The 22,223-nt window shown below is 45.3% G+C and overlaps 1 protein-coding gene across 2 annotated transcripts in view; it reads left to right on the plus strand.

Moving 5' to 3' along the window:
- Positions 1 to 8,476: 8,476 nt before the first annotated feature.
- Galnt7 (polypeptide N-acetylgalactosaminyltransferase 7) overlaps positions 8,477 to 22,223 on the plus strand; it is a 130,806-nt gene continuing 117,059 nt past the window's right edge. For both annotated transcript variants that reach the window (XM_057752587.1, XM_057752586.1), the window contains exon 1: positions 8,477 to 8,638. In XM_057752587.1, coding sequence (XP_057608570.1) covers positions 8,513 to 8,638 — 126 coding nt within the window. In that variant the 5' untranslated portion in view covers positions 8,477 to 8,512. The remainder of the gene's footprint in view (positions 8,639 to 22,223) is intronic.

Genomic DNA, 22,223 nt, shown 5'->3' on the forward strand with positions numbered 1-22,223 from the left:
CCCCAAACACAAATATCTTTAATTACGATAGCTATTTGCATTTATTTATATATGTAGAAAAACAGTTCCACTGTATTACTATTTAGCATAGAGCTAAATTTAACACAAAGTTGTGTTATTGATCAAAACAATAACATACTGCAATTTCAACCATGACGGAAAATGTGGCTACGAGTCCCAAACGAGCAATGCTCAGGAAATGCTACCATAGCTACCTCCCCAGCATCTCTGCCACATTTGCAGTGTGCTTTGAGTGACGAGACTCAAGTTAAGGGCTTCATGTAAAGACAGTGTGGTCCTTTTAGATGATGTCATCAGGAAAAGCACTGTCGAACAATTGCTTTCCTTTTCATGCTTGGGATCGCGAGTCTATAGCATTTTGATTCAACCAGATTGTTGAATCAAAAATTATCAGAGATTTACTGTGTCTAATGCTCTTTCATGGGCAATTTTGAGGAATATGAAAATCTTTTTGAATTACCCCATTTTTTTTAAAAAAAAAAAAAACTTATTTTGAGCCAGGTGGTGGTAGTGCATACCTTTAATTCCAGCACTTGGGAAGCAGAGGCAGGCAGATCTCTGTGAGTTCAAGGCCAGCCTGGTCTATCAGAGCTAGTTCCAGGACAGCTAGGGCTATTAGACAGAGAAACCCTGTCTCGAAAAACCGAATCAATAAATCAATCATATTTGGGTCAGGGGATGCTGGAGAGATGCACAGTGATTAAGAGCACTAACTGCTCCTCCTGAGGACCAGGGTTCAGTTGCTAGCACCCACATGGCAGCTCACATCTGTCTGTAACTCCAAATCCAGGACTTCTGACACCCTAACGTGCAAGTAAAACACCAATGAACAGAGTTAAAAACAAAAAGAAAATCTGTTCTGAAATTCAGGTTTGCAAATTATTAACATTAAGTGAATCCTTATGAATGTGTCAATTCGGGAAAATATTTAAAACCGAGGAAACAAATTCAGACTAAAGTTTAAGCGACTCTCCCCTATTAGAGATAAGAGAAATGAGAGTCTGAAACTGAGCGTGACTTTGCAAGATAGAAGAAAGTGGGGCTCAAGAAACCAACTGAAAAATTTAGATAATTCGAATCTGCAATTCAACCAATCCATAATCTTCACAATTTTATTTTTCTCTTCTGGATTTTGAGTATATTCTTAGTTTTCCTTGTATTTTCAGAGTTCTTTCATTTCTTCAAATGTCTTAAACAAATGTCTTTCTTCTTGTGTCCCTAGCTGCAAGTGCAATTTAAGCCAGTATCATCTTCCTGCCACCTGTCCCTCACAGGACACCGAGTGGTCAGGGATCGTCAAATGTGACTTTATTTATTTAGTTAGCTTTTTGAGACAGGGTTTCTTTGTAGTTTTGGCGCCTGTCCTGGAACTAGCTCTTGTAGACCGGGCTGAATTCAAACTCACAGAGATCCGCCTGCCTCTGCTTCCCGAGTGCTGGGATTAAAGGCATGCGCCACCACTGCCTGGCAAATGTGACTTTTTAAATAGACAAGAACAGTACTTTTTTTTTTTTTGCTTCAAGGAATGGAGTGATGGTTCTTTGAAGATGGACGCTTAAAAGAAATCCCACACTAGCTCAGAATTGAGACTAGAGGGTTATTTATTTAGGGGTAGACTCACAGATCAATATCCTCTGCTGTAACGGAAAACAACAATCGAATCCCGCAGCCGGAAGAGGCCCGACGTGTGCTTTATTTACATTGGCATAAAAAGCGTAAGAGGCCACGCCCAACTGGGCGGGTAACTTAAAGGCTATTGGCAGCAGGAATTCCTACGGTTCTTTTATTATTTCTTTGTATGTTTGCCTACACACACGTCTGTGCACCACATATGTGCTGCCTGGTGTGTGCAGAGGCCCTAAAGTGTCAGAGGCCCTGGAACTGGAGGTATAGACGGGTTTGAGCTGACACGTGGGTGCAGGGAATGGAACTTAAGTCCTCTGGAAGAGCAGCCAGTGCTCTGAACTACTAAGCCACCTCTTCAGCCCCGCGATGTGAGTTCTTTAAAGATATATTTTAAAGCCGGGCGATGGTGGCGCACACCTTTAATCCCAGCACTCGGGAGGCAGAGGCAAGCAGATCTCTGTGAATTCGAGAACAGGCTGGTCTACAGAGCGAGTTCAAGGACAGGCTCCAAAGCTAGAGAAAGAAACCCTGTCTCAAGAAACCAAAAACCAAACGAAACAACAACAACGAAACCCCCCCAAAGCCCCGTCAAAACCATATTTTGCTGCCATTTTCAATTGTTTTCATCAGCTTCGTTGAGCCTGGCATCTAACCCGCTATAGTTGCACGGGAGATTTAATTAAATTGTTGAGTAATTGCTTACACGGTTTCTTTAAATAATGTGTTTTGCCAGAGTATTTAAAGAGTTGCTTTACAGGTTATTAATTTAACTGCTTACAGTCTAGAAGCAAAACAATAAACTAAATTATTTGGAACCATAATAGTTGAGAAAGAAGTAAACCTATCCACGATCTGAGCTCGTGCAATTCCTGCTGCTACAATCCCAGTCCACGCTTCTGCGGTCCTGCACCTGGCTTGTCAAGAGCCTATCTATATAATCTTTGCCTTTAGCCTTGGTGCTTTGCGCGCCAAACCCAGAAGCCAGAGGCTGTGATCCGACTTAGATATGTTACCTTAGTAAACTCACAGTAAACCTCCTCCGGCTGCCCACCTCACCCATACTGTGAAAAGAAACACTTCTGCTCCAGGGCCTTTGCATGTGCTATTCCTTGTGCTTGGTGCTCTCTCTTCTTATTTAGCTCTGTCTCCAATCCCCATTCAGGACTTGTTCAAATGTCATCTTCTCAATGAGACCTTCTCCAACTGTCTAAAATGGAAACTTCTCTTCACGCCCATCCAGCATTCTACAATGCAATCCCCTGCTCTGTTCCTCTCCACTGTTTTTATCCTCTAATACACTATCTCAGTCTGTGAGTTAATCTTCATAGACTCTCGGCACACAAGTGAGGCAGCGGTTTACTTGGTAACAATATATAATGATTTATACATGCAGTTTATTATCTGACTCCGTGAGGACAGGGGTTATTGCTCTTTTGGTTTATTACTATATGCCCAGCGTCTAGGACGAAGGCCTAACACGTGATACATGCATAAAAAGTGCTTTGAGTAAATAGAAATCGCTATTAATATACAATAAAAGATCACAGAAAAGGATTGTTTGTTAAAAAATTGTTTTCTATGGTTTGAGAAACAGAAGACTTGCCAAAAGGCCGAGCCCTCAATGACTGCTCTTCACAAAAGAAATGTCATTAAAATTCAAATTTTGAAAATCTTTGCAATATTCCAAAAGGCACCTTTATCTGAATGACAGTATTTTGAACTCACTGGAAGAGCGGTACTTTTGGCTCACAAGCCCCTGGTGTGACTCTCCAAACAGTCATTTAATATAGATCCATGTGTTCAAACAAAAGAGAAAATATACTTGTTCGTTGTTGTGAGCGAATAGCTGGAGAATAGATGAGCTTTCTGAGCATCAGTGAGACGCAGCCCAGCATACGAAAGCAGAAGGGTTGAATCAACAGATAATGAGTTTCTGTCCAGCCTCTAATTCCTGGATTTGGGATAATCTTCCTGCAGAATCTCTCTGCAGTCTGCCTTCAGATTTCTTCATCTGTATTCAGCTCTGTTTATTGCCTGTGAAATGTCTAAAAAGGCTTGTAGGAATAGTTCATTACCAAGAATACCCCACTCTTGTTAAAACTAATCACACACGTCAGAAAGGTGAAGGGAAGCACAAGTATTTCTCTGTTGTTCCCATCAGCTTTTGTGAAAGAGCACAGAGTTGACTCTCCCTCCTCTCAGATCTCAACAGTCTTCCCATCCCTCCAGAGACCTTGAGTATCCGGGCTCTGCCCAATATGGTCTAACGATAGCTCTCGTTTTACAAATTGCAAGCGTGGATTCTTTGGGCCTTTTACTGACGTGGTTTCTCTCCACTGCACTCACAGCTGTGTTCTGTATCTAAGAGATTATCAGTATTAACAAGACAGAGGCTAGTTTGTCTGCTAACTATCAGATCTTCCCATTAAAGACAGCGAGATTCGGGGCATAGCTGAATAAGCAAGATCTCTGGAGGATGGGGGAATAAAAGGATGGCTGTTTGAAGCTGCCTGCCCGCTCGTCCAGGCAGGCGTCTATAGGCACACACTGGAACAGGATTTACAGTAATACCTTGACAGAGTTCAGTTGTGGAGGCTTTCTGATCACTCAACCATTCTGCTGAGAACCTGAGTCCTCAGCAAATCTGGAAAAGGATATTAGAACTTTAAATCTAGTGAACCTCTAGCTCACAAGGGCAGGGTGGGCTCTCCAGCCCTTTCACTGCAAGATTCTTTCCATTCCACCCATTTCAAAAAAAAAAAAAAAAAAACCATGATGACTATTGGTATCAGTAAAAACACAGGCTACTTTTTATTTTGTAGGTATCAGGTTCACAATTAAAAAGACCGTAAGGTTCTGGGCAATATATATTCATTTCAGCAAGCAGACCATTAACTTGAATGAACTATTTGTTTATCTAGGAATGACAGCACATATGTTAATTGGATAAAGTATAGAACACTGTTCCCTTCTTTCTCAAGTCTTTAAATAAGAGAAAAATAGATTTAACAAAATAGTTTTGCGAACATTCATATACAATTCTTTTAAGGTATTAGTTTCTAAATATAGGATGTGGCCAATTTTTTCAGTGCTTTGCCAGTGAATGCACGAGGCACATGCTCTCCTGTCCACGCCTCACATACTGAGCATGTCTTCTGTGCCAGGCATTGCCAGCATCCTAGGAACGCAATGCTAAATGACAACACAGTCCTTGCCCTTAAAAACTTGGTCTAATTGAGGTGACAGTTGAACAAACACAAAAGCTGAGCTCTGCTCAGAAAGGGACCTTCCAGGTCACTCTTTACATGAAGCAGAAATTCCCAACCTAGCAAGGAAGCAGAGCGACGATGACAGTAACAATTCTGGGGAAAAAAAAGAATCTGAATGATTATGGATTTTATGAGGGCAGTTGGTGTAAAACCCACCAAGAGCGTTTCTTCACCAAAGGAGAAATATGTGCAAAGGTCTAGACGCGAGAGAACTTGAGCTGTTGGGAAATGGCAGTCAGCATGGCTGTCACTGAAACGGGAAGACTGAGGTGACAAAGTGGGTGCAAAGTTACATCTTCTGGGACAAACCCAGGTGGACAGGGATGATTCTAAGAGGAATCGAGCGCTCGTGATGGCCTTTCAAAGAAGAGACACAAAAACGTGTTTCGATAACCTTTAAACAAACGCTTAAATCAGAAGAGCCTCTGAATTACAGGTGCTACAAGTGGCACCCAGCTCTGAAGAGGTAGCGCTCTACAGTACGAAGTCAAAGGGAGCTTCGCATGATTATTTTAGCCTTCAAAACACTGTAGGAGGCCATTAATCTCATCATATGGCAGCCTTTGATGAGTTTTTCATTCCAGATGCGCACAACACAGGAATTATCCATTAAGTTTATGACATAACTAGTAATCTATGCTAGGGAGGAAATCTGAATTGAAGTTGAAACAAGTAGCCACTGTGGACTATCAACAGAGTATCTACCTACTGTCAGTAGACTATCCACAGAGTATCTACCTACTGTCAGTAGACTATAAGTAGGCAAACAGCAGCTTACCAAGTGATACTGACTACCGTAAGGCACTCACTGACCTAATGAAATAAAACCTTCAAAACGTTCTTGGAAAACCAGCTTCTAGGAAGAGCACAATCAAAGCTGAAGTGCTCCTAAGCCCTCTTCTAAGCTCTATTTTCCCTTTGTATTTGTAATACAACTATTTAATCAGCGTTCCATCAAAAATATTAAACTCTTCGTACACATCAGACACAGGAACACAATAAACTCCACGGACAGTCTCCAGCATCATGGTACTTGCTCCTTGCAAGTGGAAATTAAGCAATCACAACACAGCAGTAATTAGGGCCAAACGAAGTGGAAGGCAGGGTACCTGGCCAATATCTTCATGTGAAGAGAATTTGGGAACAAAAGCTTTTGTAACTGACATTGAAGCTTAATGTTAAGATGTCAAAAGATAGTACAGGTGGGAAGAAATCCCTGTGCAGAGGCCTGACGGAACGCAGTGACATTGAGCCAAAGACCTCCAGCTCAGATACAGGATGAGGGGTAGGCTGAAAGCCCCAGGGGAGTGCAGCCCCAAGGTGGGCTTAGTCCCTTGTTGGGGGTTCCTCTTTAGCAGAGTTTATGTGGGGATAAATTTCAGAAACCACCAAACCTTTAGGTTCTGACCTGTGGAATCCTGACAGCATTTATATAATAAACACGAGGTGATTGTACTGTTTGGCAAAGACTGTGCATGTGTTGGCAAGACGAGAAAACCTGCTCTGAATTCTAAGAAGAGCGGACACCAGTCTCGGGCACTACAAAGCTTAAACGACGAACCTGGTTCATTCTGCACAGACCACCGGCTCAGAAATGTTATTCCCTTGCAATTCTACTTCCAAGGCCCAGGTTGGCCTTGGAGGTGAAGGCACCATGTCATCATTTCTCTGGTTCTCACTCAGTACCTCTCCCACTAGGTTCTAATCTTTATTCTCTTCAGTAAACGTTACTCAAGGCTCGACAAATCGGAAACAATGCCTACATACAGCCATTCACAAGGATTTTGCCCATAATCACGAAGACTTACCCCATCGCATCATCTGCACTTTATCTTTTTGTGTGCACTTGGCCTCAATTATTCCTTTTGACAATATTGTGAAGTATTATAATCATGATTTTGGCTGATAAGGGCTCTAGGCTTAGAGAGGCTAAGCGTGACTTTTCTTGTCCCAATCATTTAATGCAGCTTCTCATTTTCCAAAGAGTTCTCTAGGAAAGCTGCCTGCCAGCAAATGTGGCAAAAAGCATGTATTTTGAGGTAGCCTTTCAGTTTCTCCTAAACAATGCTAACAACTCAGAGGAACATGGGCTTTTACAACCATACATCTGTTCGTCAGCTTCTAACTTTCTAGCCTTTCACACATATTTTAGGTTGGGGCGGCAGGCAGGTCTACTCTGAATACAGACAGCAGAGAGTCAGCTCCCATCACTCCTGTGAGGAGGACCACTTCTCAACCGTGTATCTGCCCATCTATGCTCACAAGCATAAAGGGTCAGCTTCCCATTTCCCTAATGAAAAACTATCTCTGACTGAATGAGAGTAGATATAATAATCACTCAGAGGAACTAAAAAACCAAGTTCACTTGTTTTAAAGCAAAACAGAAGCAAACGAGGCACAATTAGGATTTAAAAGGTCAGTTTACACCGTCCTAAAACCTACTATCAAAAAAGCATTTGTTCAACAAATTGGGTAGTTTAGGAGTATGGCACACGCTATAGATTGTGCTATAATGTGATTGACATCTTTGGCACAATGTACAAGGGAGAGGCGTGTAGCTAAACATTTGCCAATATCCTTCCCCGGAAAAGTCGGCTGTGAGAGAAGCAATGGTGAGTGTGTGGAATGCTTTAAAAACCCGAAATCCCTTTTCCCCGGAGTAGAAACTCACAAGTTCATCAACAAGGAGGGTACTGTGTATTAGCTAGTCCACTTGGCTTTCCAGTTAGCTTAAGAGAACAGGTAATACTGTATTTCCAAGGGAGCCCTCTCTAGTTCTGTGTTATTTGCACATCTCACCTGGGCCTTTCGGTTACAAATCCACCTCCTTAAGAAGCCCTGTGAAAAAACAAGATCAATAAAAAAAAAAAAATTCCAGCTATAAATCAGCCACGTGGAGCTACTGCTGCAGCAGCGGTAGCTGACTTCCTGGTTTGCTTCCTGCAAGCCTCAAGCAGGGGAGATCCGGCAGTGGGCGTCAGGAAGTGAAGGGCCGCCTAGGATAGGTTGCAGGTCCACCTGAGGGGCGACGGGTGGTGGCAGCATCCTGGGAGGCCACGGGCTTGGTCAAGGACAGAGTTTTTAGTTCACGATTACTATAAAAGTTTGGGGACCTGGAAGCTTTAGGAAGCCGAGCCGTAGGGCAAAGGCTAAGACCAGACCTGGGGGAAAGTGTTAAGTTAGTTCCAAGGTTACTAGGGACTCGCGGGGGGAGGGGGGGGTTCTCGTGGTCGCGGGTGGAGTTGGGAGGGGGGACTGCGGAGCTAGAGCGGGCAGGTAGAAAGGAAGGCTGGAGAGCCAGCCACTCCGGCCGGTCGGAGCTCTGCGGAGGCCGCCGGAGGGGAGGGGGGTGCGGCAGCGGAGCGCAGAGGCAGGCGCGGGGAGGGGGCGGAGGGGGAGAGCCAGGGGAAGGTAAAGCCGAGGGGAGTTCCGGATCTGGAGCTGGAGAGGGCAGGCGGTGGGGAGGGCGGCGGGCGAAGCGATCCGGGTGGGGGAAAAAGGAGGAGGAGGAGGAGGGCCGGGGGAGGGGGAAGAAGGGAGGGGAGAGCGGTGGCGGCGGCTGCGCCGGGCTGTGTGTCTCTCGCCGCCGGAGGAAGATGAGGCTGAAGATCGGGTTCATCTTACGCAGTTTGCTGGTGGTGGGAAGCTTCCTGGGGCTCGTGGTCCTCTGGTCTTCCCTGTCCTCGCGGCCCGACGACCCGAGCCCGCTGAGCAGGATGAGGGTGAGTGACCCGCCCGGCCCCCCTCCGGCAGCGGCGACCTGCAACTTGTTTTGTTTGCGCGCGCGTGTGGCGGGAGCGAGGGGCGGCGGGGTCGCGGCCGCGTAGGCGCCGCAGCTCCGCAGGTGGTGCTGGCCCGGCGCCGGCCGACCGGGGGCGCCTAGCCCCACACCGCGGGCACCCCCCTTGGCCGCCCGCCGGCCCGCCCCCTGGCCGCCCCTTCCTCCCGCGCGTCCCCGCCCCGGGTTCCGCGCCGTCACCCGCGCTGCTGCTGCGGCGGCGGCGGCAGCGGAGGCAGCGAAGGCGGACGCTCTAACGCCGGGACGCAATTGCGGGACAGAGTCGGGTCCCGGGAACCGAGGCTGCTCCGTGTCCGACTCGGAGCAGCGAACCCCGCGGTGGCGGCGGGAGGACGCGGGGTTGGTCCCAGCTGCGGCCTGTGGCGCGTGCAGGCCTGCAGGAGGCGAGATGCCGCCGCCGCCGTGGTCCGGTGGAGCAGGCCCCGAAGTCCAGCCTCCCCGGAGGTCCCCGCCCAGCCCGGGTGCTCGCCCCGGGGGCGCCCCCAGCTTGTCCGCGTCGGGCTCCAGCCCACGGCGCCGCCTCCCCGCAACTCCCGTGGCCGGGAGCCGGGTGCGACGTGCGGCTGAGGCCTCGCCCGGCACCCGCTGTCCCTTCGAATCCCGGACAGGGGAGACACGGGTCCCCACCCCGACCGGCGCCCCCGCACGCGGGCGCCAGGGAACCCCCCCTCCGCTCGCGGAGCTCTCGGGTTGTCCTGCGGATCCCGAGCGGGCTCCTCTCCCCCGGGCCCTGGCTGGGCAGCTCCGGCCAAGGACCTAACTTGTGCCGGCAGCCGGCTGCCCCTCGCTGCCCCTTCCACCAGCCTGACGCCGAGAGGCGCGCTCCGCTGGGACGCATCCGTCTGCCGCCCTCGGCGCTGGCGTTAGCCTTGACAGCGCCGGGCTTTGAGGGTTTAGTCAGGCTGCTCCGAACTTTAGTTACCGGGATCCGGCCACTGCGCTACGCTCACCCAGCAGTTGGCGGCGCGAACTGCCCTGCTCCCACCTCCCCAGGTTGACCCACCCCCACCCTCAGCGAAATGAACCGTTACAGCACCCCCTCCCCCCCATGCCCACCGCCTGAGTCCAGGTCATAAGCAGAAGGGAGTAGAAGACAACTAAGGGTTCCGGGACACAGAAGCTGGGCAGTCGTGGGAGGAGTCTGGTCAGGTGCCTTTAGCAAAATGAGCGTGGCATCTACACGATGTGTTTGATTAACTTTACTTTTGGAAAGTTAGCGTCAGGAAGTTGAGTGTAAAAGCTTGTGAAGACCGTCCAAGAAGACTCCCAGGAGGAGGTCCCCTTATCAGTTGTTGCTGGTGTCGCAACTTAGTCTGTAAGTTGCTGTCCTTGAGACTGACTTCACTGAGGTGAAGCCCCACTTAAGTCACCTAAATTGATAAAACAACTAAATTTTCCTCTCAAGTGGAGCCCCACCTAAGTCACCTACGTTGATAAAACAATTAAATTTTCCTTTTCAGTGTGTTTGCAGTGATGGCTGATTTTTTTTTTTTTAATCATGGTTGCTCTCAAAGTGATTCAATGAGATGAATATTGAAATTTATTTTTTCTCAAGTCATCAAATACCGTTTTATAAAAGAGGGCTGTATATAGTGCTGGAAATCCTAACCCCATTTTTCTGAGAAGGAAATGGAAAACCTGGCAAAGCTACTTATGTTCAAAATGTCCTGTAGCTCTGATCCTTTCAAACCAAGCTTGGGCCCAGCAAGGTGAAGCCTGCCTATAATTCCAGCATTTGGGAAGCTGAAGGAGGTCACTCTTGGCTATGTATCAAGTTCAAGACCAGCTGTGGCTCCATGAGACTCTAGTCTCAAGAAACTGGAAAAAGAGGTGGAGGCATATCATAGCACCCGTCTAGATAGCTTGTTAGTGTTGATATGTATAAACTATCGTGCCCACCTGTCTGTGAGGCAAGCATGGCTCAATTTTTTTTGCCCACTGTATTTGATAAGTTTGTCTGTAGATCTAGTATAACTTGTCATTTCTGTAATGTGCCAAAGACAAAGAATTTTTTCAACATTTACCAGCACAGTATGAAAAAGGATGCTTTGTGTCAGGAGACGATGACTTACCAGCAAATAGTTGCTTATACAGTTTAGGGTGTCGATGTCACAAGCGTGTAAATCAGGGACTGTTACTTCCCTACAATAAAATCAACCTAAGGGTTCTTGAGAATCAGTGTTGGGCGAAGTCCAGTTAGGGAAGACTCAGATGCAGACTCCTGGGTTTTCCCTCTGCCTTCTGGTACTTTTACACTGTGCCTGTAGGTCCTTCCATCAATTAAGAACCTGCTTTTCTTGGATGTGGGTCTGTACTTGGCCTCTTTGATCCCTCCAGAAGGCCTGAGCTAGGCCAGAATGACCCACCTTACCCAGAGAGAGTTCTGCGTCTGCTGCCACCAGTTGTGCTGGGCTCTGTCTGGCCGGGGCCACTTCCGTCTTGTCCTGTTGGTGTTGCTGGAACTAAAGAGTCCTTTGAAGATTCCTTTGTGTTCATTTTGAGGAGCAAGTAAAGACAAAATTCTCTTTCTGAGCCTCTTGCTGTTTTTCTGGGGCAAATGATACTTAAAAATGACCTAAGCAAGCATTTTAATCTGATTTGTTTTATTTTTGGAGGCTGGCCTTGAACTCTGTACATAGCTGAAGGTGACCTTGAGCTCTTTATCTGTCTGCCTCTACCTCCTAAGTGTTGGGATTACAGTCATGTATCAAGATGCTGGGATTGTGGTGTGCCCGGAAATCTTTGTGCATTTCAGGCATACATTTTTGTCAACTGAGTTATATCCACAACTCTATCATATGATTATTTTTGCTGATATATTCCCAATATAATTTATGAATGCCTACTGTACTAGGTATGGTGCTAATTACTAAGGAAACACTTCTTGCTTTAACATTATGGGTCTTGCAGCTTAGTGAGGAATATACATGTTAGTCAAGCCGTCATAAATGTACAAATACAACTGTTCTCTGAAAGAAACACATAAATACACGTGTGTTACAAAGGAAAACCTTAGGAGGCAAGAAAACGGAGAAGTTTGAGCGTGCAAGTCTTATTTAATAACTGCCTTCTGAGCTGAATTCTGAAACTTTGACCAAGAGTAGTTGCTGAACTGGGGGTGGGACAAGAGGAGCCGCGTGTGCAAAGTTTGTGAGAAACGAAGTGGCGAGGATAAGGTGAGAAGCTGGGAGGTCCATATAGAGGAACCAGGGGGAGGGAGACTAGACAGAGTGATGCTGCAAAGGGCTGGATCTTGGGGACCGTGAGAAGAGTTTACATCTAAGAGTGGGAAGCCACTGAGGGATATAAGTAGGGGAAGGCTTGGCAATATTTGTGTCTTGGGACCATCACTGTAGCTCCCTGCAGGAAGCGTGGGTATGCTGGTTTGCAGAGCAGATAGCAAAAGTCTCATAATAATAGTCCAGGTCACGTATGACATTGTTTATCCAGGTGGTTGTTGAGACAAAAACTGACTCAAGAGCAGCTGAAGATGCAAAGACACCCGGATTGGGTGAATGGATGTGGAAGGGGCGACTTCAGGAAGGCTAGGATGACAAGTGTTTGTTCCATCAGGACAAGTTAGGGAGGCAAGGGTTTAGACATTCTATTTGTAGTTTACAAGAAAGCTTATTCTTAACTGGGTATTTTAAGGTCATCATTTATTAAGATCTTGTGTTTAGACTTGAAGAGAGCAGAACATTCTTTTAATTAAATAGAGCGAGCGTGTTTCCGAGCGACACCATTTTCCCCGGTGTTACCCCTGACTGTTGAGTGCTGGATTGTGAGCTCTGGAAGGAAAGGTTTGTAGTGGAAATGTTGACAGACCATAGCTTTAGAGTTTCTGTTCAGATGTTCGATACTGGGCAGACCCGTGCGTAACTTGATCAGTTTTTTGTACAGAGGTCAAGCCCCCTAAACTCAAGACTGACTCAGCAGCTATTCCTATGCAAGAGGATTTGTGTGAGAAACATGGTGAGAAGAGGAAAGGAATCTAGCTTAACTGGGTGTTCTGCCTGGGTTGACGGATCTCAGTGAGGTAGCGCTGGTCACTTCACCCCGTGATGTCCTTCACCGTGAGACCTTGTTCAAGTGCAAGTGCCATTTGCTTGGAACTGTCACTTAGCAAGAACACAGAGCCTCCAGTGGCCTTCCTCCAGTTAGGCCTTAGAAGGCCTTTGTTTTTTTTTTTAGCCACTTTCCATTTCCCACACAGAAATAAAAACCCCAGGTCATTAAGTCTAAGGAATTTGAGTTCACAGATTATCCAAAGCCTGAGCCCCACATTGTGTACGTGTGTGGGGGGGATAGAGTCAAAAACTTTTTTTTAAGCTTCAGAACACTGACTGAGCCTGAATCTTGTCCCCTGATCATAAAGTGTCTCTACTCTCTCCTTGGTGCTGAATTTATGGGAGACTGGTTATTATTGTTGTTGTTACTATTATTTTGTCAAATAACATAAAGTGAGGTGCAACATTTATTTGTGGCTCCTCTATAAACAGATCCCCCAACTCGCTGCATTCGTTGGTTCTGTCGGAATAGTTTTCTGTTGAGAGACATGGCAGGGTTGGGTACCACCCTGCTTTCAGCTGTACCCCCATCTGCCTCTTACTTAGTCCATAGAGGATGCTCATAGTATACAAAGTACAAGTCCACCTTCTCTACGTGGCAAAAAGAAACTAAGAAGACAAAGCTGTTCCTTAATCCAGTAGTCATATGAGGAAAAACACCAGAGTGTCTCAAGGAGCTGTGTCCTGGTGTGTTTTCCATTGCTGTGGTGAACACCATGACCACACGCAGTTTGCGAGGGAAGGGTGTATTTCAGTGTAGACTTTACAGTCCATCAGTAAGAAAAGGCAAGGCAAGAAGCAGGGGCCAGAAACTGAAGCAGAGTCTCGGATAAGGACCGCACACTGCAGCTGCCTCACTAACCCTGCTAGGACCAGGAACGACACGCACCGCTCACAGTGGACTGGGTTCTCCCGCACCACATCAATCCATAATCAAGAAAAGAAAATGCCCCATAAACTTACCTAGCCAGCCTGATGGAGGCGTTTTCTCAACTGAGGTCAAGTTGACAAATAAGTAAATAAATAAAAACGTAACCAGCACAAAACGTTTTGTTAGTAACAATTGGTGGAAGTGGCTTAAAAATAGCCCTTTGGAGATTGCACGGTCTTTATAGTAAAGGAGGAATGAAAACTATGGAGCAGCAGCTGGATTGGGATCACTACTTTGTCTGGTAGGCTGGCCACGTGGAATGGGAGGCAAGAGCGGGAGAGCGTGGATTCCTGTCTAGGCTGCATCGTGCCAGACTGTAGTATATTGGATAGAAAGGGATGCATCAGGAATGGAAGACAAAATTTCCAGTTTGAGCCACTAGTGAATGAGCTGTTTGCAGATTCTAACTTAGTAGTTATTAAAAAAAATGGTCAGCAGAATGTGAATAGCTGAGTGCAGGGAAATTATGATCATTCAGCTTCAAAGCAGATAATTGTCTTTGTTCATATTTTGAATGCTAATTCTTACTCCTGAAGATTGAATGTACAGTCTGACATCAGAAAAGTACAAAACAAAGAGTTTGGATCTCTCATGTGCAATTGATGAAGGCCATGAATGGAGCAATTGTGTAATTTTTTTTTTATTAAGGTACAAGAGGGGAAGGGTGAAAAAGGAGTATTAACGTTGCCAGATGATTTTCACAGGAACTGGGAGGCGTTGATGTTGTAATAAGCCGGGATGGGAGTCTGAACTGCAGCCACCGAGGTGTCCAGGTTACTGTGTTCCAGGACACATGAGTCAGGGTAGAAACAGAGGCAGTTTACTAAGGAAGAAAAAGAAATCACTCTTGGAGGTTGAAGTGGGATAGCGAGCCGCGGCAGGCTCTCAGAAGCCCTGCCGCTGACGGTTCAGACCCTTTACTTACCTGCACGGCAAAGCACCTTCTCCTCAGGACGCGTGGCGTGAGCTTTTCTCCCACGTGCTGTTTGCTCCCTTAGCTCAGGTGGGGAAGAGTTTCCAGTTTTTCTCTGCCGACTAACTGGCTTTTCTCATATGTCGATCTTGATGCTCCTCTTGCCACACCCCTAGTCTCTTGCTATCATATTATAAACATGGTACCCATCCAACATTTGTTTATCACAGTTTTGAGTGTTTACTAAATGTTACCCGTTGCTATGAGGGTTGGAGATGAAAGGTTTTTTTTAAGTCTTGACCTGATAGGCCCACAGTAATGTCGCTAGTAATAACTATTAAATGTGTATGTATGCATGCTCGTGCGTGTGTGTTTGTGTGTGCGCCTGTGTGTGTGTGAGTGTGTGTGTGTGAGAGAGAGAGAGGGGAGGAGGGAGAGAGAGAGAGAAGAATCTAGACCTCTTAACACCTCCCAACCCTCAGCTTCCCATTTGCTCAAAATAATGTGTTGAGGCCTTTATGCCACCAGGCTATCCTCTGGAGACGCAGAAATGACAAGGACATTGGGTCTCTTCTAAGAGAGATGAGCCACGTGACTGTGTGGTTGACTACGTAGCAGTCACAAAAAGGAGGTCTTTAAAGTCCAGAGGGAAACAAAGGGAAGAATGTCAGTGGGGTTAGACCAGCTGGAGAGGCAAGAGAGAACCAGACTGAATGAACCTGCTGAGACCAGAAAGCAGGTCATTTTTTATTGGTGAAGAACGGTGGACTATGATTGGAGAAGTGAGTTTTGGCCACATTTTGAAGGCAAGTCAATGAGTGGCTCAGGAACTGGGTGGAATTTTGTTGATTTAGCCTTCAAAGTAATTTTGGAGGCTTTTGAAGTGAGGAGGAACAGATAGTAACCTTTACATATCAACTCTTATTTAATAATGAGCTTTCCATTACTTCTTTGCTCTAGGTCTTGGTCATACTGCACAGTTTTAAGTAGTAACAACGGTAGTGGCTACCATGTATTGAATTCTTATTTTGGATTGGATAAATATTCTCTATAGAGTGTTAATCGTGACAACCTTTGAATGCCAGTTTTATGTAACCCGGTTGTACAGATGAAGCTGACTCAGTGAGCCCCTTATTCGGGATCATTTTCCTAACAAGCAATAGGCCAGGGTCAGCGTTACACCCTCTGTGTTGGTTAGCATTTTCAGCACTGCAATAAGACACCTATGCTAAGCAACGAGGAGAGGTGTATTTTGGCTCACGGTTTCAGAGGTTTCGGTGTCATGGGAGGGAGAACATGTGGAGAAGACTAGTTCACACTGTGTCAAGGAAGGGGGGTGGTGGGACAACTAGGGTCAGGGCAAGATGTGGCCCCCAAGGGCATGCTCCTATTGCCCTGCTTCCCTATCCAGGTCCTCCCTCCTCGTTTCTGCCACCCTGTCAGGATTCACTTAGTTCTCCAGTTTATCAGTTAGTTGCCAGCCGAGCTTCCACTACCCAGGAGCCTGTGCAGACACCCATAGTCGGTCCTCAACACTCATCCTTCACCACTGACCTTAAGGCCTTCAGATGGAGCATATTGGAATGGTGGTCTGAGAACTATAGCAGGATTGCTGCAGACAAACACCGTGACAGCTGGTCAGGGAAGCCTGCCTTGGGAATCTGAGGCAAGAGTGTTCCCAGCAGAGGGAACAAAAAGCACAAAATCCCCAAGTTTGGAGTGAGAAACAGAAAGGTCAGCACAGCTGGGACGTCCCTTCGAGGGAGTATGGCACTTGAGGAACTTCGACGTGCAGTCTGAGCCCTTGCCTGGACTGTAGGTCACGTGGTCTGCGATTAGAATGGTTGTTTATTTCAGTTTATAGTCTTTGTCCTTTAGCCATTATTACCCTTTCGCTTTCAAGTGTCCTGAGTTGCGCAGTAAACAGATGACAATCTCACAAGACTGGATCTTAGATAAAGAGAAACACACACACCTGCAACAGATTTGCAGGCCAGATGTAAACAACCGTACCAGCTAAGAGGACTACAGCAGCTGACCCCACTGGGTCTTGTGGGATCGCAGAGAACCAGTATCTACTTTCATTTGGACTGGATGTCAGCACAATGCTTGTTTTTTAAAAGGGGACAAATTGGGGGTACCACAGAGGAATAGCGTGTTTAAAAGCATGGAAAACCATGGCCAGTCCTGGAGACCATAGAAAAAATGAACCAATCTGAGCCCTGAAAGACTGAGTTATATATATTGTTAGAGCTGAGTGGTAAGGAAAAATCTGGAAACAGAGTCCAGGCTAAATGCCAGTAGAAGATAATCGTCTCTAGAGGCTAGGATAAAGTTTATCCAGGAGAGGGGCACAGAGGCTGAGTACAAAGGAGGTGAGGCTGTAGAGTGGAGGACGGATACTTGATGAGATGAGAGGGGAGGCCGATGGATTTAAGATTACAGCCGAAGTGTGGAAAAGGTGATGGAAGGGTCAGGGTCCCCAGCAGACTCAAAGGCCACAGTATTGGCATGGGGCTGGCTAAGAAAGACATGCCAGTAGCCATGAAAGTGATGCTCTCAGTGAACCAACTTACACTGTTTCGGCCATGAGACGTAGGGTCTGTGTAACACCTTTAGCAGATCTCAGTAAATGGATTGACTCGAGAACTGGCTCGCATGAAGAAGTTCAAGTGGTAAATAGTGCATCCTGGGAAATACAGAGGAGACGAGTATTATTAGAAAACCGTTACAGTCGTAGAGGGACAGAAGGGTTGTATCTGATAAGGTGCCTGTCTCCCTCTGCATACCACTGTGTATGTATAGACGTGTTTATGTCTTTGAAGTTGACGTGTGGTCTGTAATTATGATACCATGATAATGCATATACTAGATATTATGATAATATATATTATGCATTTTGTGCTTTTCAATCAGAACTTCTGTGACTTAAAGCTGTCTGAAAAAACATTTTACGTTTTAAGTTAGAAAAGAAACTTGATGCGAAGAATATAAGGTCAAGTGTTAGTTTTTCATACTTTGGTTTGACTGCTGTGTATTTGCGGGAGGGGAGGGGTGGAAGAGAAAAATGTTCTCAACATTTCAGCAATCTGGGTTTTTTTTTTTTAATTATGACTTTTTAAGATTATGATATAGCAATGTGTTTTTAAAGCTGGGGTTTACCCTTTCACTCTAGTTTAGTCCCGTGGGCTTGAGAGCCGCAGGCAGCTTGAACTCCAGCTGCCCAGGGCTTCATAAACCCTTCTGAAGGAGGGAGAACTAACTTGCAGTTACTTCATTTGCTAGGAATCCTGAATATTTCAAAATGGGAAATGTTCCCCCTTCTACCCTATTATGCATTCCCCCGTGAGCTCCCCGGTCTTCCTAGTGCTTCTGTGCATCTCCCGGAGAAGCATTTGACATGCCAACAGGGAAGCTTGCTTCAGTTCACTGCATACAAGAACCCGAACACCGAAACTTGCCGGAACAAAATTTGCTTTGCATTACCTAATTGGATTTCGAGGTTTGCTGCAGCGTAGCCCTGCTCCTCAAATCTAGAAGGTACAATTAACTGCAGTATTATATCAATACCAACTAGCCTGCTAATAGGCAGCTAAGCAGAGCAATTGGAATTTGTTATTACCAAGATTTTTTTTTAAACTGGTAAATTAAAATTAAATCACACACTACCGGGAGCCATTCTGTAAGAGAATAGAGCTCTAATCATTTTTTTCATCTTTTAATTTTTATTGATTCTCTGGATTTCAGGATACATTTGACCTCAGGAGGTATGATACTCTCTTCAATAGCAAGTTTATGTATTTAACAATTGGCTGGCCTGGATGTAATTTTAGCATTTGTAGAATTTTTTTAAGGGTGTGTGTGTGCCTGAATGTATTTATGTGCACTGCATGTGTGCCTAGTTGCCTACAGGCCAGAAGAGGGCATTACATCCCCTGTAACTGTAGTTATGGGTGGTTGGGAGTTGAGAACTGCACTCTGGTCCTACAAGGGCAGTAAGCCCTCTTAACTACTAAGCAATCTCTCTAGGCCTCCATTAGCAGGGCTTTGATGAATTGTTTTATAATATGCTGTAGTGTTTACATACTGACTTCCACACTGTGTGTATGCATTATATAAGGGCTTGGTGTTAAGTAGGCATTCGCAAGGAAGCTGCCTCTGATGGTTTTGTCAACTTGACATGACCTGAACTAACCAGGGGAGAGAGTCTCAATGACAGATTGTCTAGATCAGGTGGACATATGGGTATGTCTCTGGGGGTTATCTTGACTGTGTGTTTTTTTTTTTGTTTGTTTTTTTTTTTTTTTTTTTTTTGGTTTTTCGAGACAGGGTTTCTCTGTAGCTTTGGAGCCTGTCCTGGAACTAGCTCTTGTAGACCAGGCTGGCCTCAAACTCACAGAGATCCGCCTGCCTCTGCCTCCTGAGTGCTGGGATTAAAGGCGTGCGCCACCACCGCCCGGCTATCTTGACTGTCTTAATCAACAGTTTTCAACCCGTAAGTCACAACTTCCATAGGGGTCCCATATCAGATATCTTGTACATCGGATACTTACATTACAGTTCATTACAGTTATGACGTAGCAACGAAACAATCTCATAGTTGGAGGGTCACCACACGAGGAACTGTATTAAAGGGTCGCAATGTTAGGAACGTTGAGAACCTCTGTCTTAATTGACATGGGAAGGACCCGTCGTAACAGGGAGCCTTTGCATCCCCTGGGTTTGGTGCTGTTTGTATGAGGATGGAGGAAGCAAGCTGAGCATCCATGCATTCGTTCTCGCTGCTCTCACTGTGGCTGTGACGTGCTCACTGTTTTAGGCTCCTGGTGCCTCGACTGCTCTGCTGTGATGGACTATGCCTTGGTTTTGTGAGCTAAAATGAACTTTTTCTCCCCTGGGTTGTTCTGTATCAGGGTTCTTCCTCACAGCAACAGAAACGCAGCTAGAACTCTACCAAACTTCCTCCCGGTCGGTATGTAAGTGTGTGGCGTTTCTGTGTGCTGGATTTCTGTGTGTTCTCCTCTGACTTCTGATTTTCCTTTCAGTAAAAACACCAAAGAGGAAGACACAAGAAAGCAGGGTGGAAAGGAAGAGAGATAACACTGCAAACACTAGACCTTCCCTTTAATGAGAGGAAGGTATGCACTTAGCTTACAGCTGTGAAGGCCTGCCTCCTCCCAGGAATCCTTGATTTAAAACTAACCCACAGATCCGGGCTATTAAAATACAACAGTAGTGGCAAATTCTTGGTGTAACAAAGGAGCCACTTCGGGATAGTTTTACAGAATGTTAGGAATTAACAATTATAAGAGGTGAAAATACAGCCACCACATCAATGCAGTATCTTTATAGTTGTCTGAGAGTTTACATTTTGATACATTCATTTAGAAGGCTAAGTAATTTTTTTTAGCACAGACTAGTGAGGTGCAGTTACGTATTATGAATGTAGTCCTAACACACGTGCTTGGAGTATTCTAGAAAGTCTTTGCACATCAGCGTTTACTGTTGAATTTGAGGTAACTATTTCATACACATCTCAAGAAGATCTTATCTTTTATGTGTTATGTGTGTGACTCTGTGCACGTGTGCACACAGGTATCTGTGGGTGCCCTAGGACACCGGAAGAGATCATCGGATCCTCCAAAGGTGGGGTTCCCGGCAGTTGGGAGCGGCCCAGCTTAGGTGCTGAGAACTAGACCCCAGTCCTCTGACAGAGCTGCAAGTGCTCTTAATTTCCGAGTCAACATTCATGGGCGTCTACTGTCTCACAGACAATCCAGCCACTAACTCTGGGATGAAAGTAGGCGAGCAGTACGCTGAAGTGAAGTGGGCAGCTGTGGGCCTTGGTAGGTCCCTGTGAGCATGTCCGGGTATCAGACATGACAAGGGGAACATGAGATCGGAGCCTAATTCTTTTAGGCCTGTAGTTTGTAATCAGTTACACAAACATTTTATAATCCGGTGAGGTGTAGTCAGTTAAGAAATTATATTTGTTTTAACGCCTCTGTGAAATGTGTATTTGTGAGTGAACTTTTCTTCCTAGAAAAATGTACCCCAGAATGTTTTATATTGTCCTGGAATTCTTTGTCTACAGCAGCCTGTATATGTATAAAGGTGCACACTGTGCGGCCATTGTTTGTTTCGAGATGGGATTTTATGCGTCTCACGCTGATCTGACCCCTGATAATGGTCTTGCTTGCTGGTCCTCCTGCCTATAACTCTTGAGTGCTGAGATCACAAGCATACACTACACCTGATTTCTATAGCGCTTGGGACCAAACCCAGGGCTTCCTGCATCCTAGGCAACCACTGTAGGAACTCACCCGCAGCAGCACCCAGCCCCAGCCCTAGGAGATGGGTTTTACTATACTAACTTACAATGGTTGAAATGGGTACACAGCCTCTACAATGAGTTCTCGTGGCAAATTCAGTGTTTTGCCTTGCTGCTTGTGTTAGATAATTTGATTATGCTTCTTAAAATCCAACTAATCCTACAGAATTAATATTTTAATCTCTAGTATAGCTATGTAAGTCTTAGTTTTGTTTCCTTTACAATCGGTTTGAAAGGTTTTACATCTTTTCTTTTGAAAGAATCCATTTAAAACGCCGTTCAAACATCTACTAATTCTTGCCAGAGTGATTTAAAATGAATAAAAAGACCATTAGATTTTGGCAAATATGTTCTCAAATTATGATGTAGAATAAATGACTACAAAGTGCTTTTTAGCATGGTGGACTAGAAATGACTGAAATGTTATTACTTTATACATTACAATTTTTCTTTTTTTACTGTGCTAGATGTTTAGTTTTTTTAAAAAAAAAACCGAAAAGATCACTAAGACTGGACTTTGGTTGTGGTTTTTTTTTTTTTTTCAGCACTTAAACTGTGGATTGCTAGAATAAGGAAATGCAGGTGTGTAGTTTAATTAACTGTGGTTCCTTGTATGATGCCTTCAGAGGAGATTCTAAGCCTGGTGTCTGTCTGAGAAGGCTGGAGGATGATGTTTCTATAGTAGTTGGCCACTAAACTCACCCGTAGTGCAGAGAAATGATGATGGCAAAGAAAAAATATGATTAGCAGATAATTTACATATGTTTAGCAAGCAAACAATTTCGTAAAATTCTCTCTTCGAAAGAGGATAATTTTTAAATCTTAGTATTTTAAAGAAATACATTTTCTGTGTGAATTGGCAACTGCTATTCTTTTTTCTTTTGTTTTCTCACAATGCTTTTTTTTTTACTTATTTATTAAATTTTTTTTTTATTTTACATCCAAGCTGCAGTTTCCAGTCCCTTCCCTACCCCTCTGCCTTCCCATCCACTTTGCCTCCATTTCTGTGTATGATTTTTATGGCAGGCCTCTCAAGGGTATCAATAAAACATTTGTCATATCAGGTTGCAGTAGGACTAAGCACCTCCCCTTGTATTAAGGCTGCGCGAGGTGACCCAGTATGAGGAGTAAGGTCCCAAAAGCCAGCAAAAGAGTCAGAGACAGCCCCGCTCCCACAAGAGGATCAAGCCACACAACTGTCACATATGTGCAGAGTTCCTAGGTCAGTCCCATGCAGTCTCTGTGATCCCAGGTTAGTCGATCCTG

This window comes from Chionomys nivalis, chromosome 20 (genome assembly GCF_950005125.1).
Source record: "Chionomys nivalis chromosome 20, mChiNiv1.1, whole genome shotgun sequence".
NCBI classification, from domain to species: Eukaryota; Metazoa; Chordata; class Mammalia; order Rodentia; family Cricetidae; genus Chionomys; species Chionomys nivalis.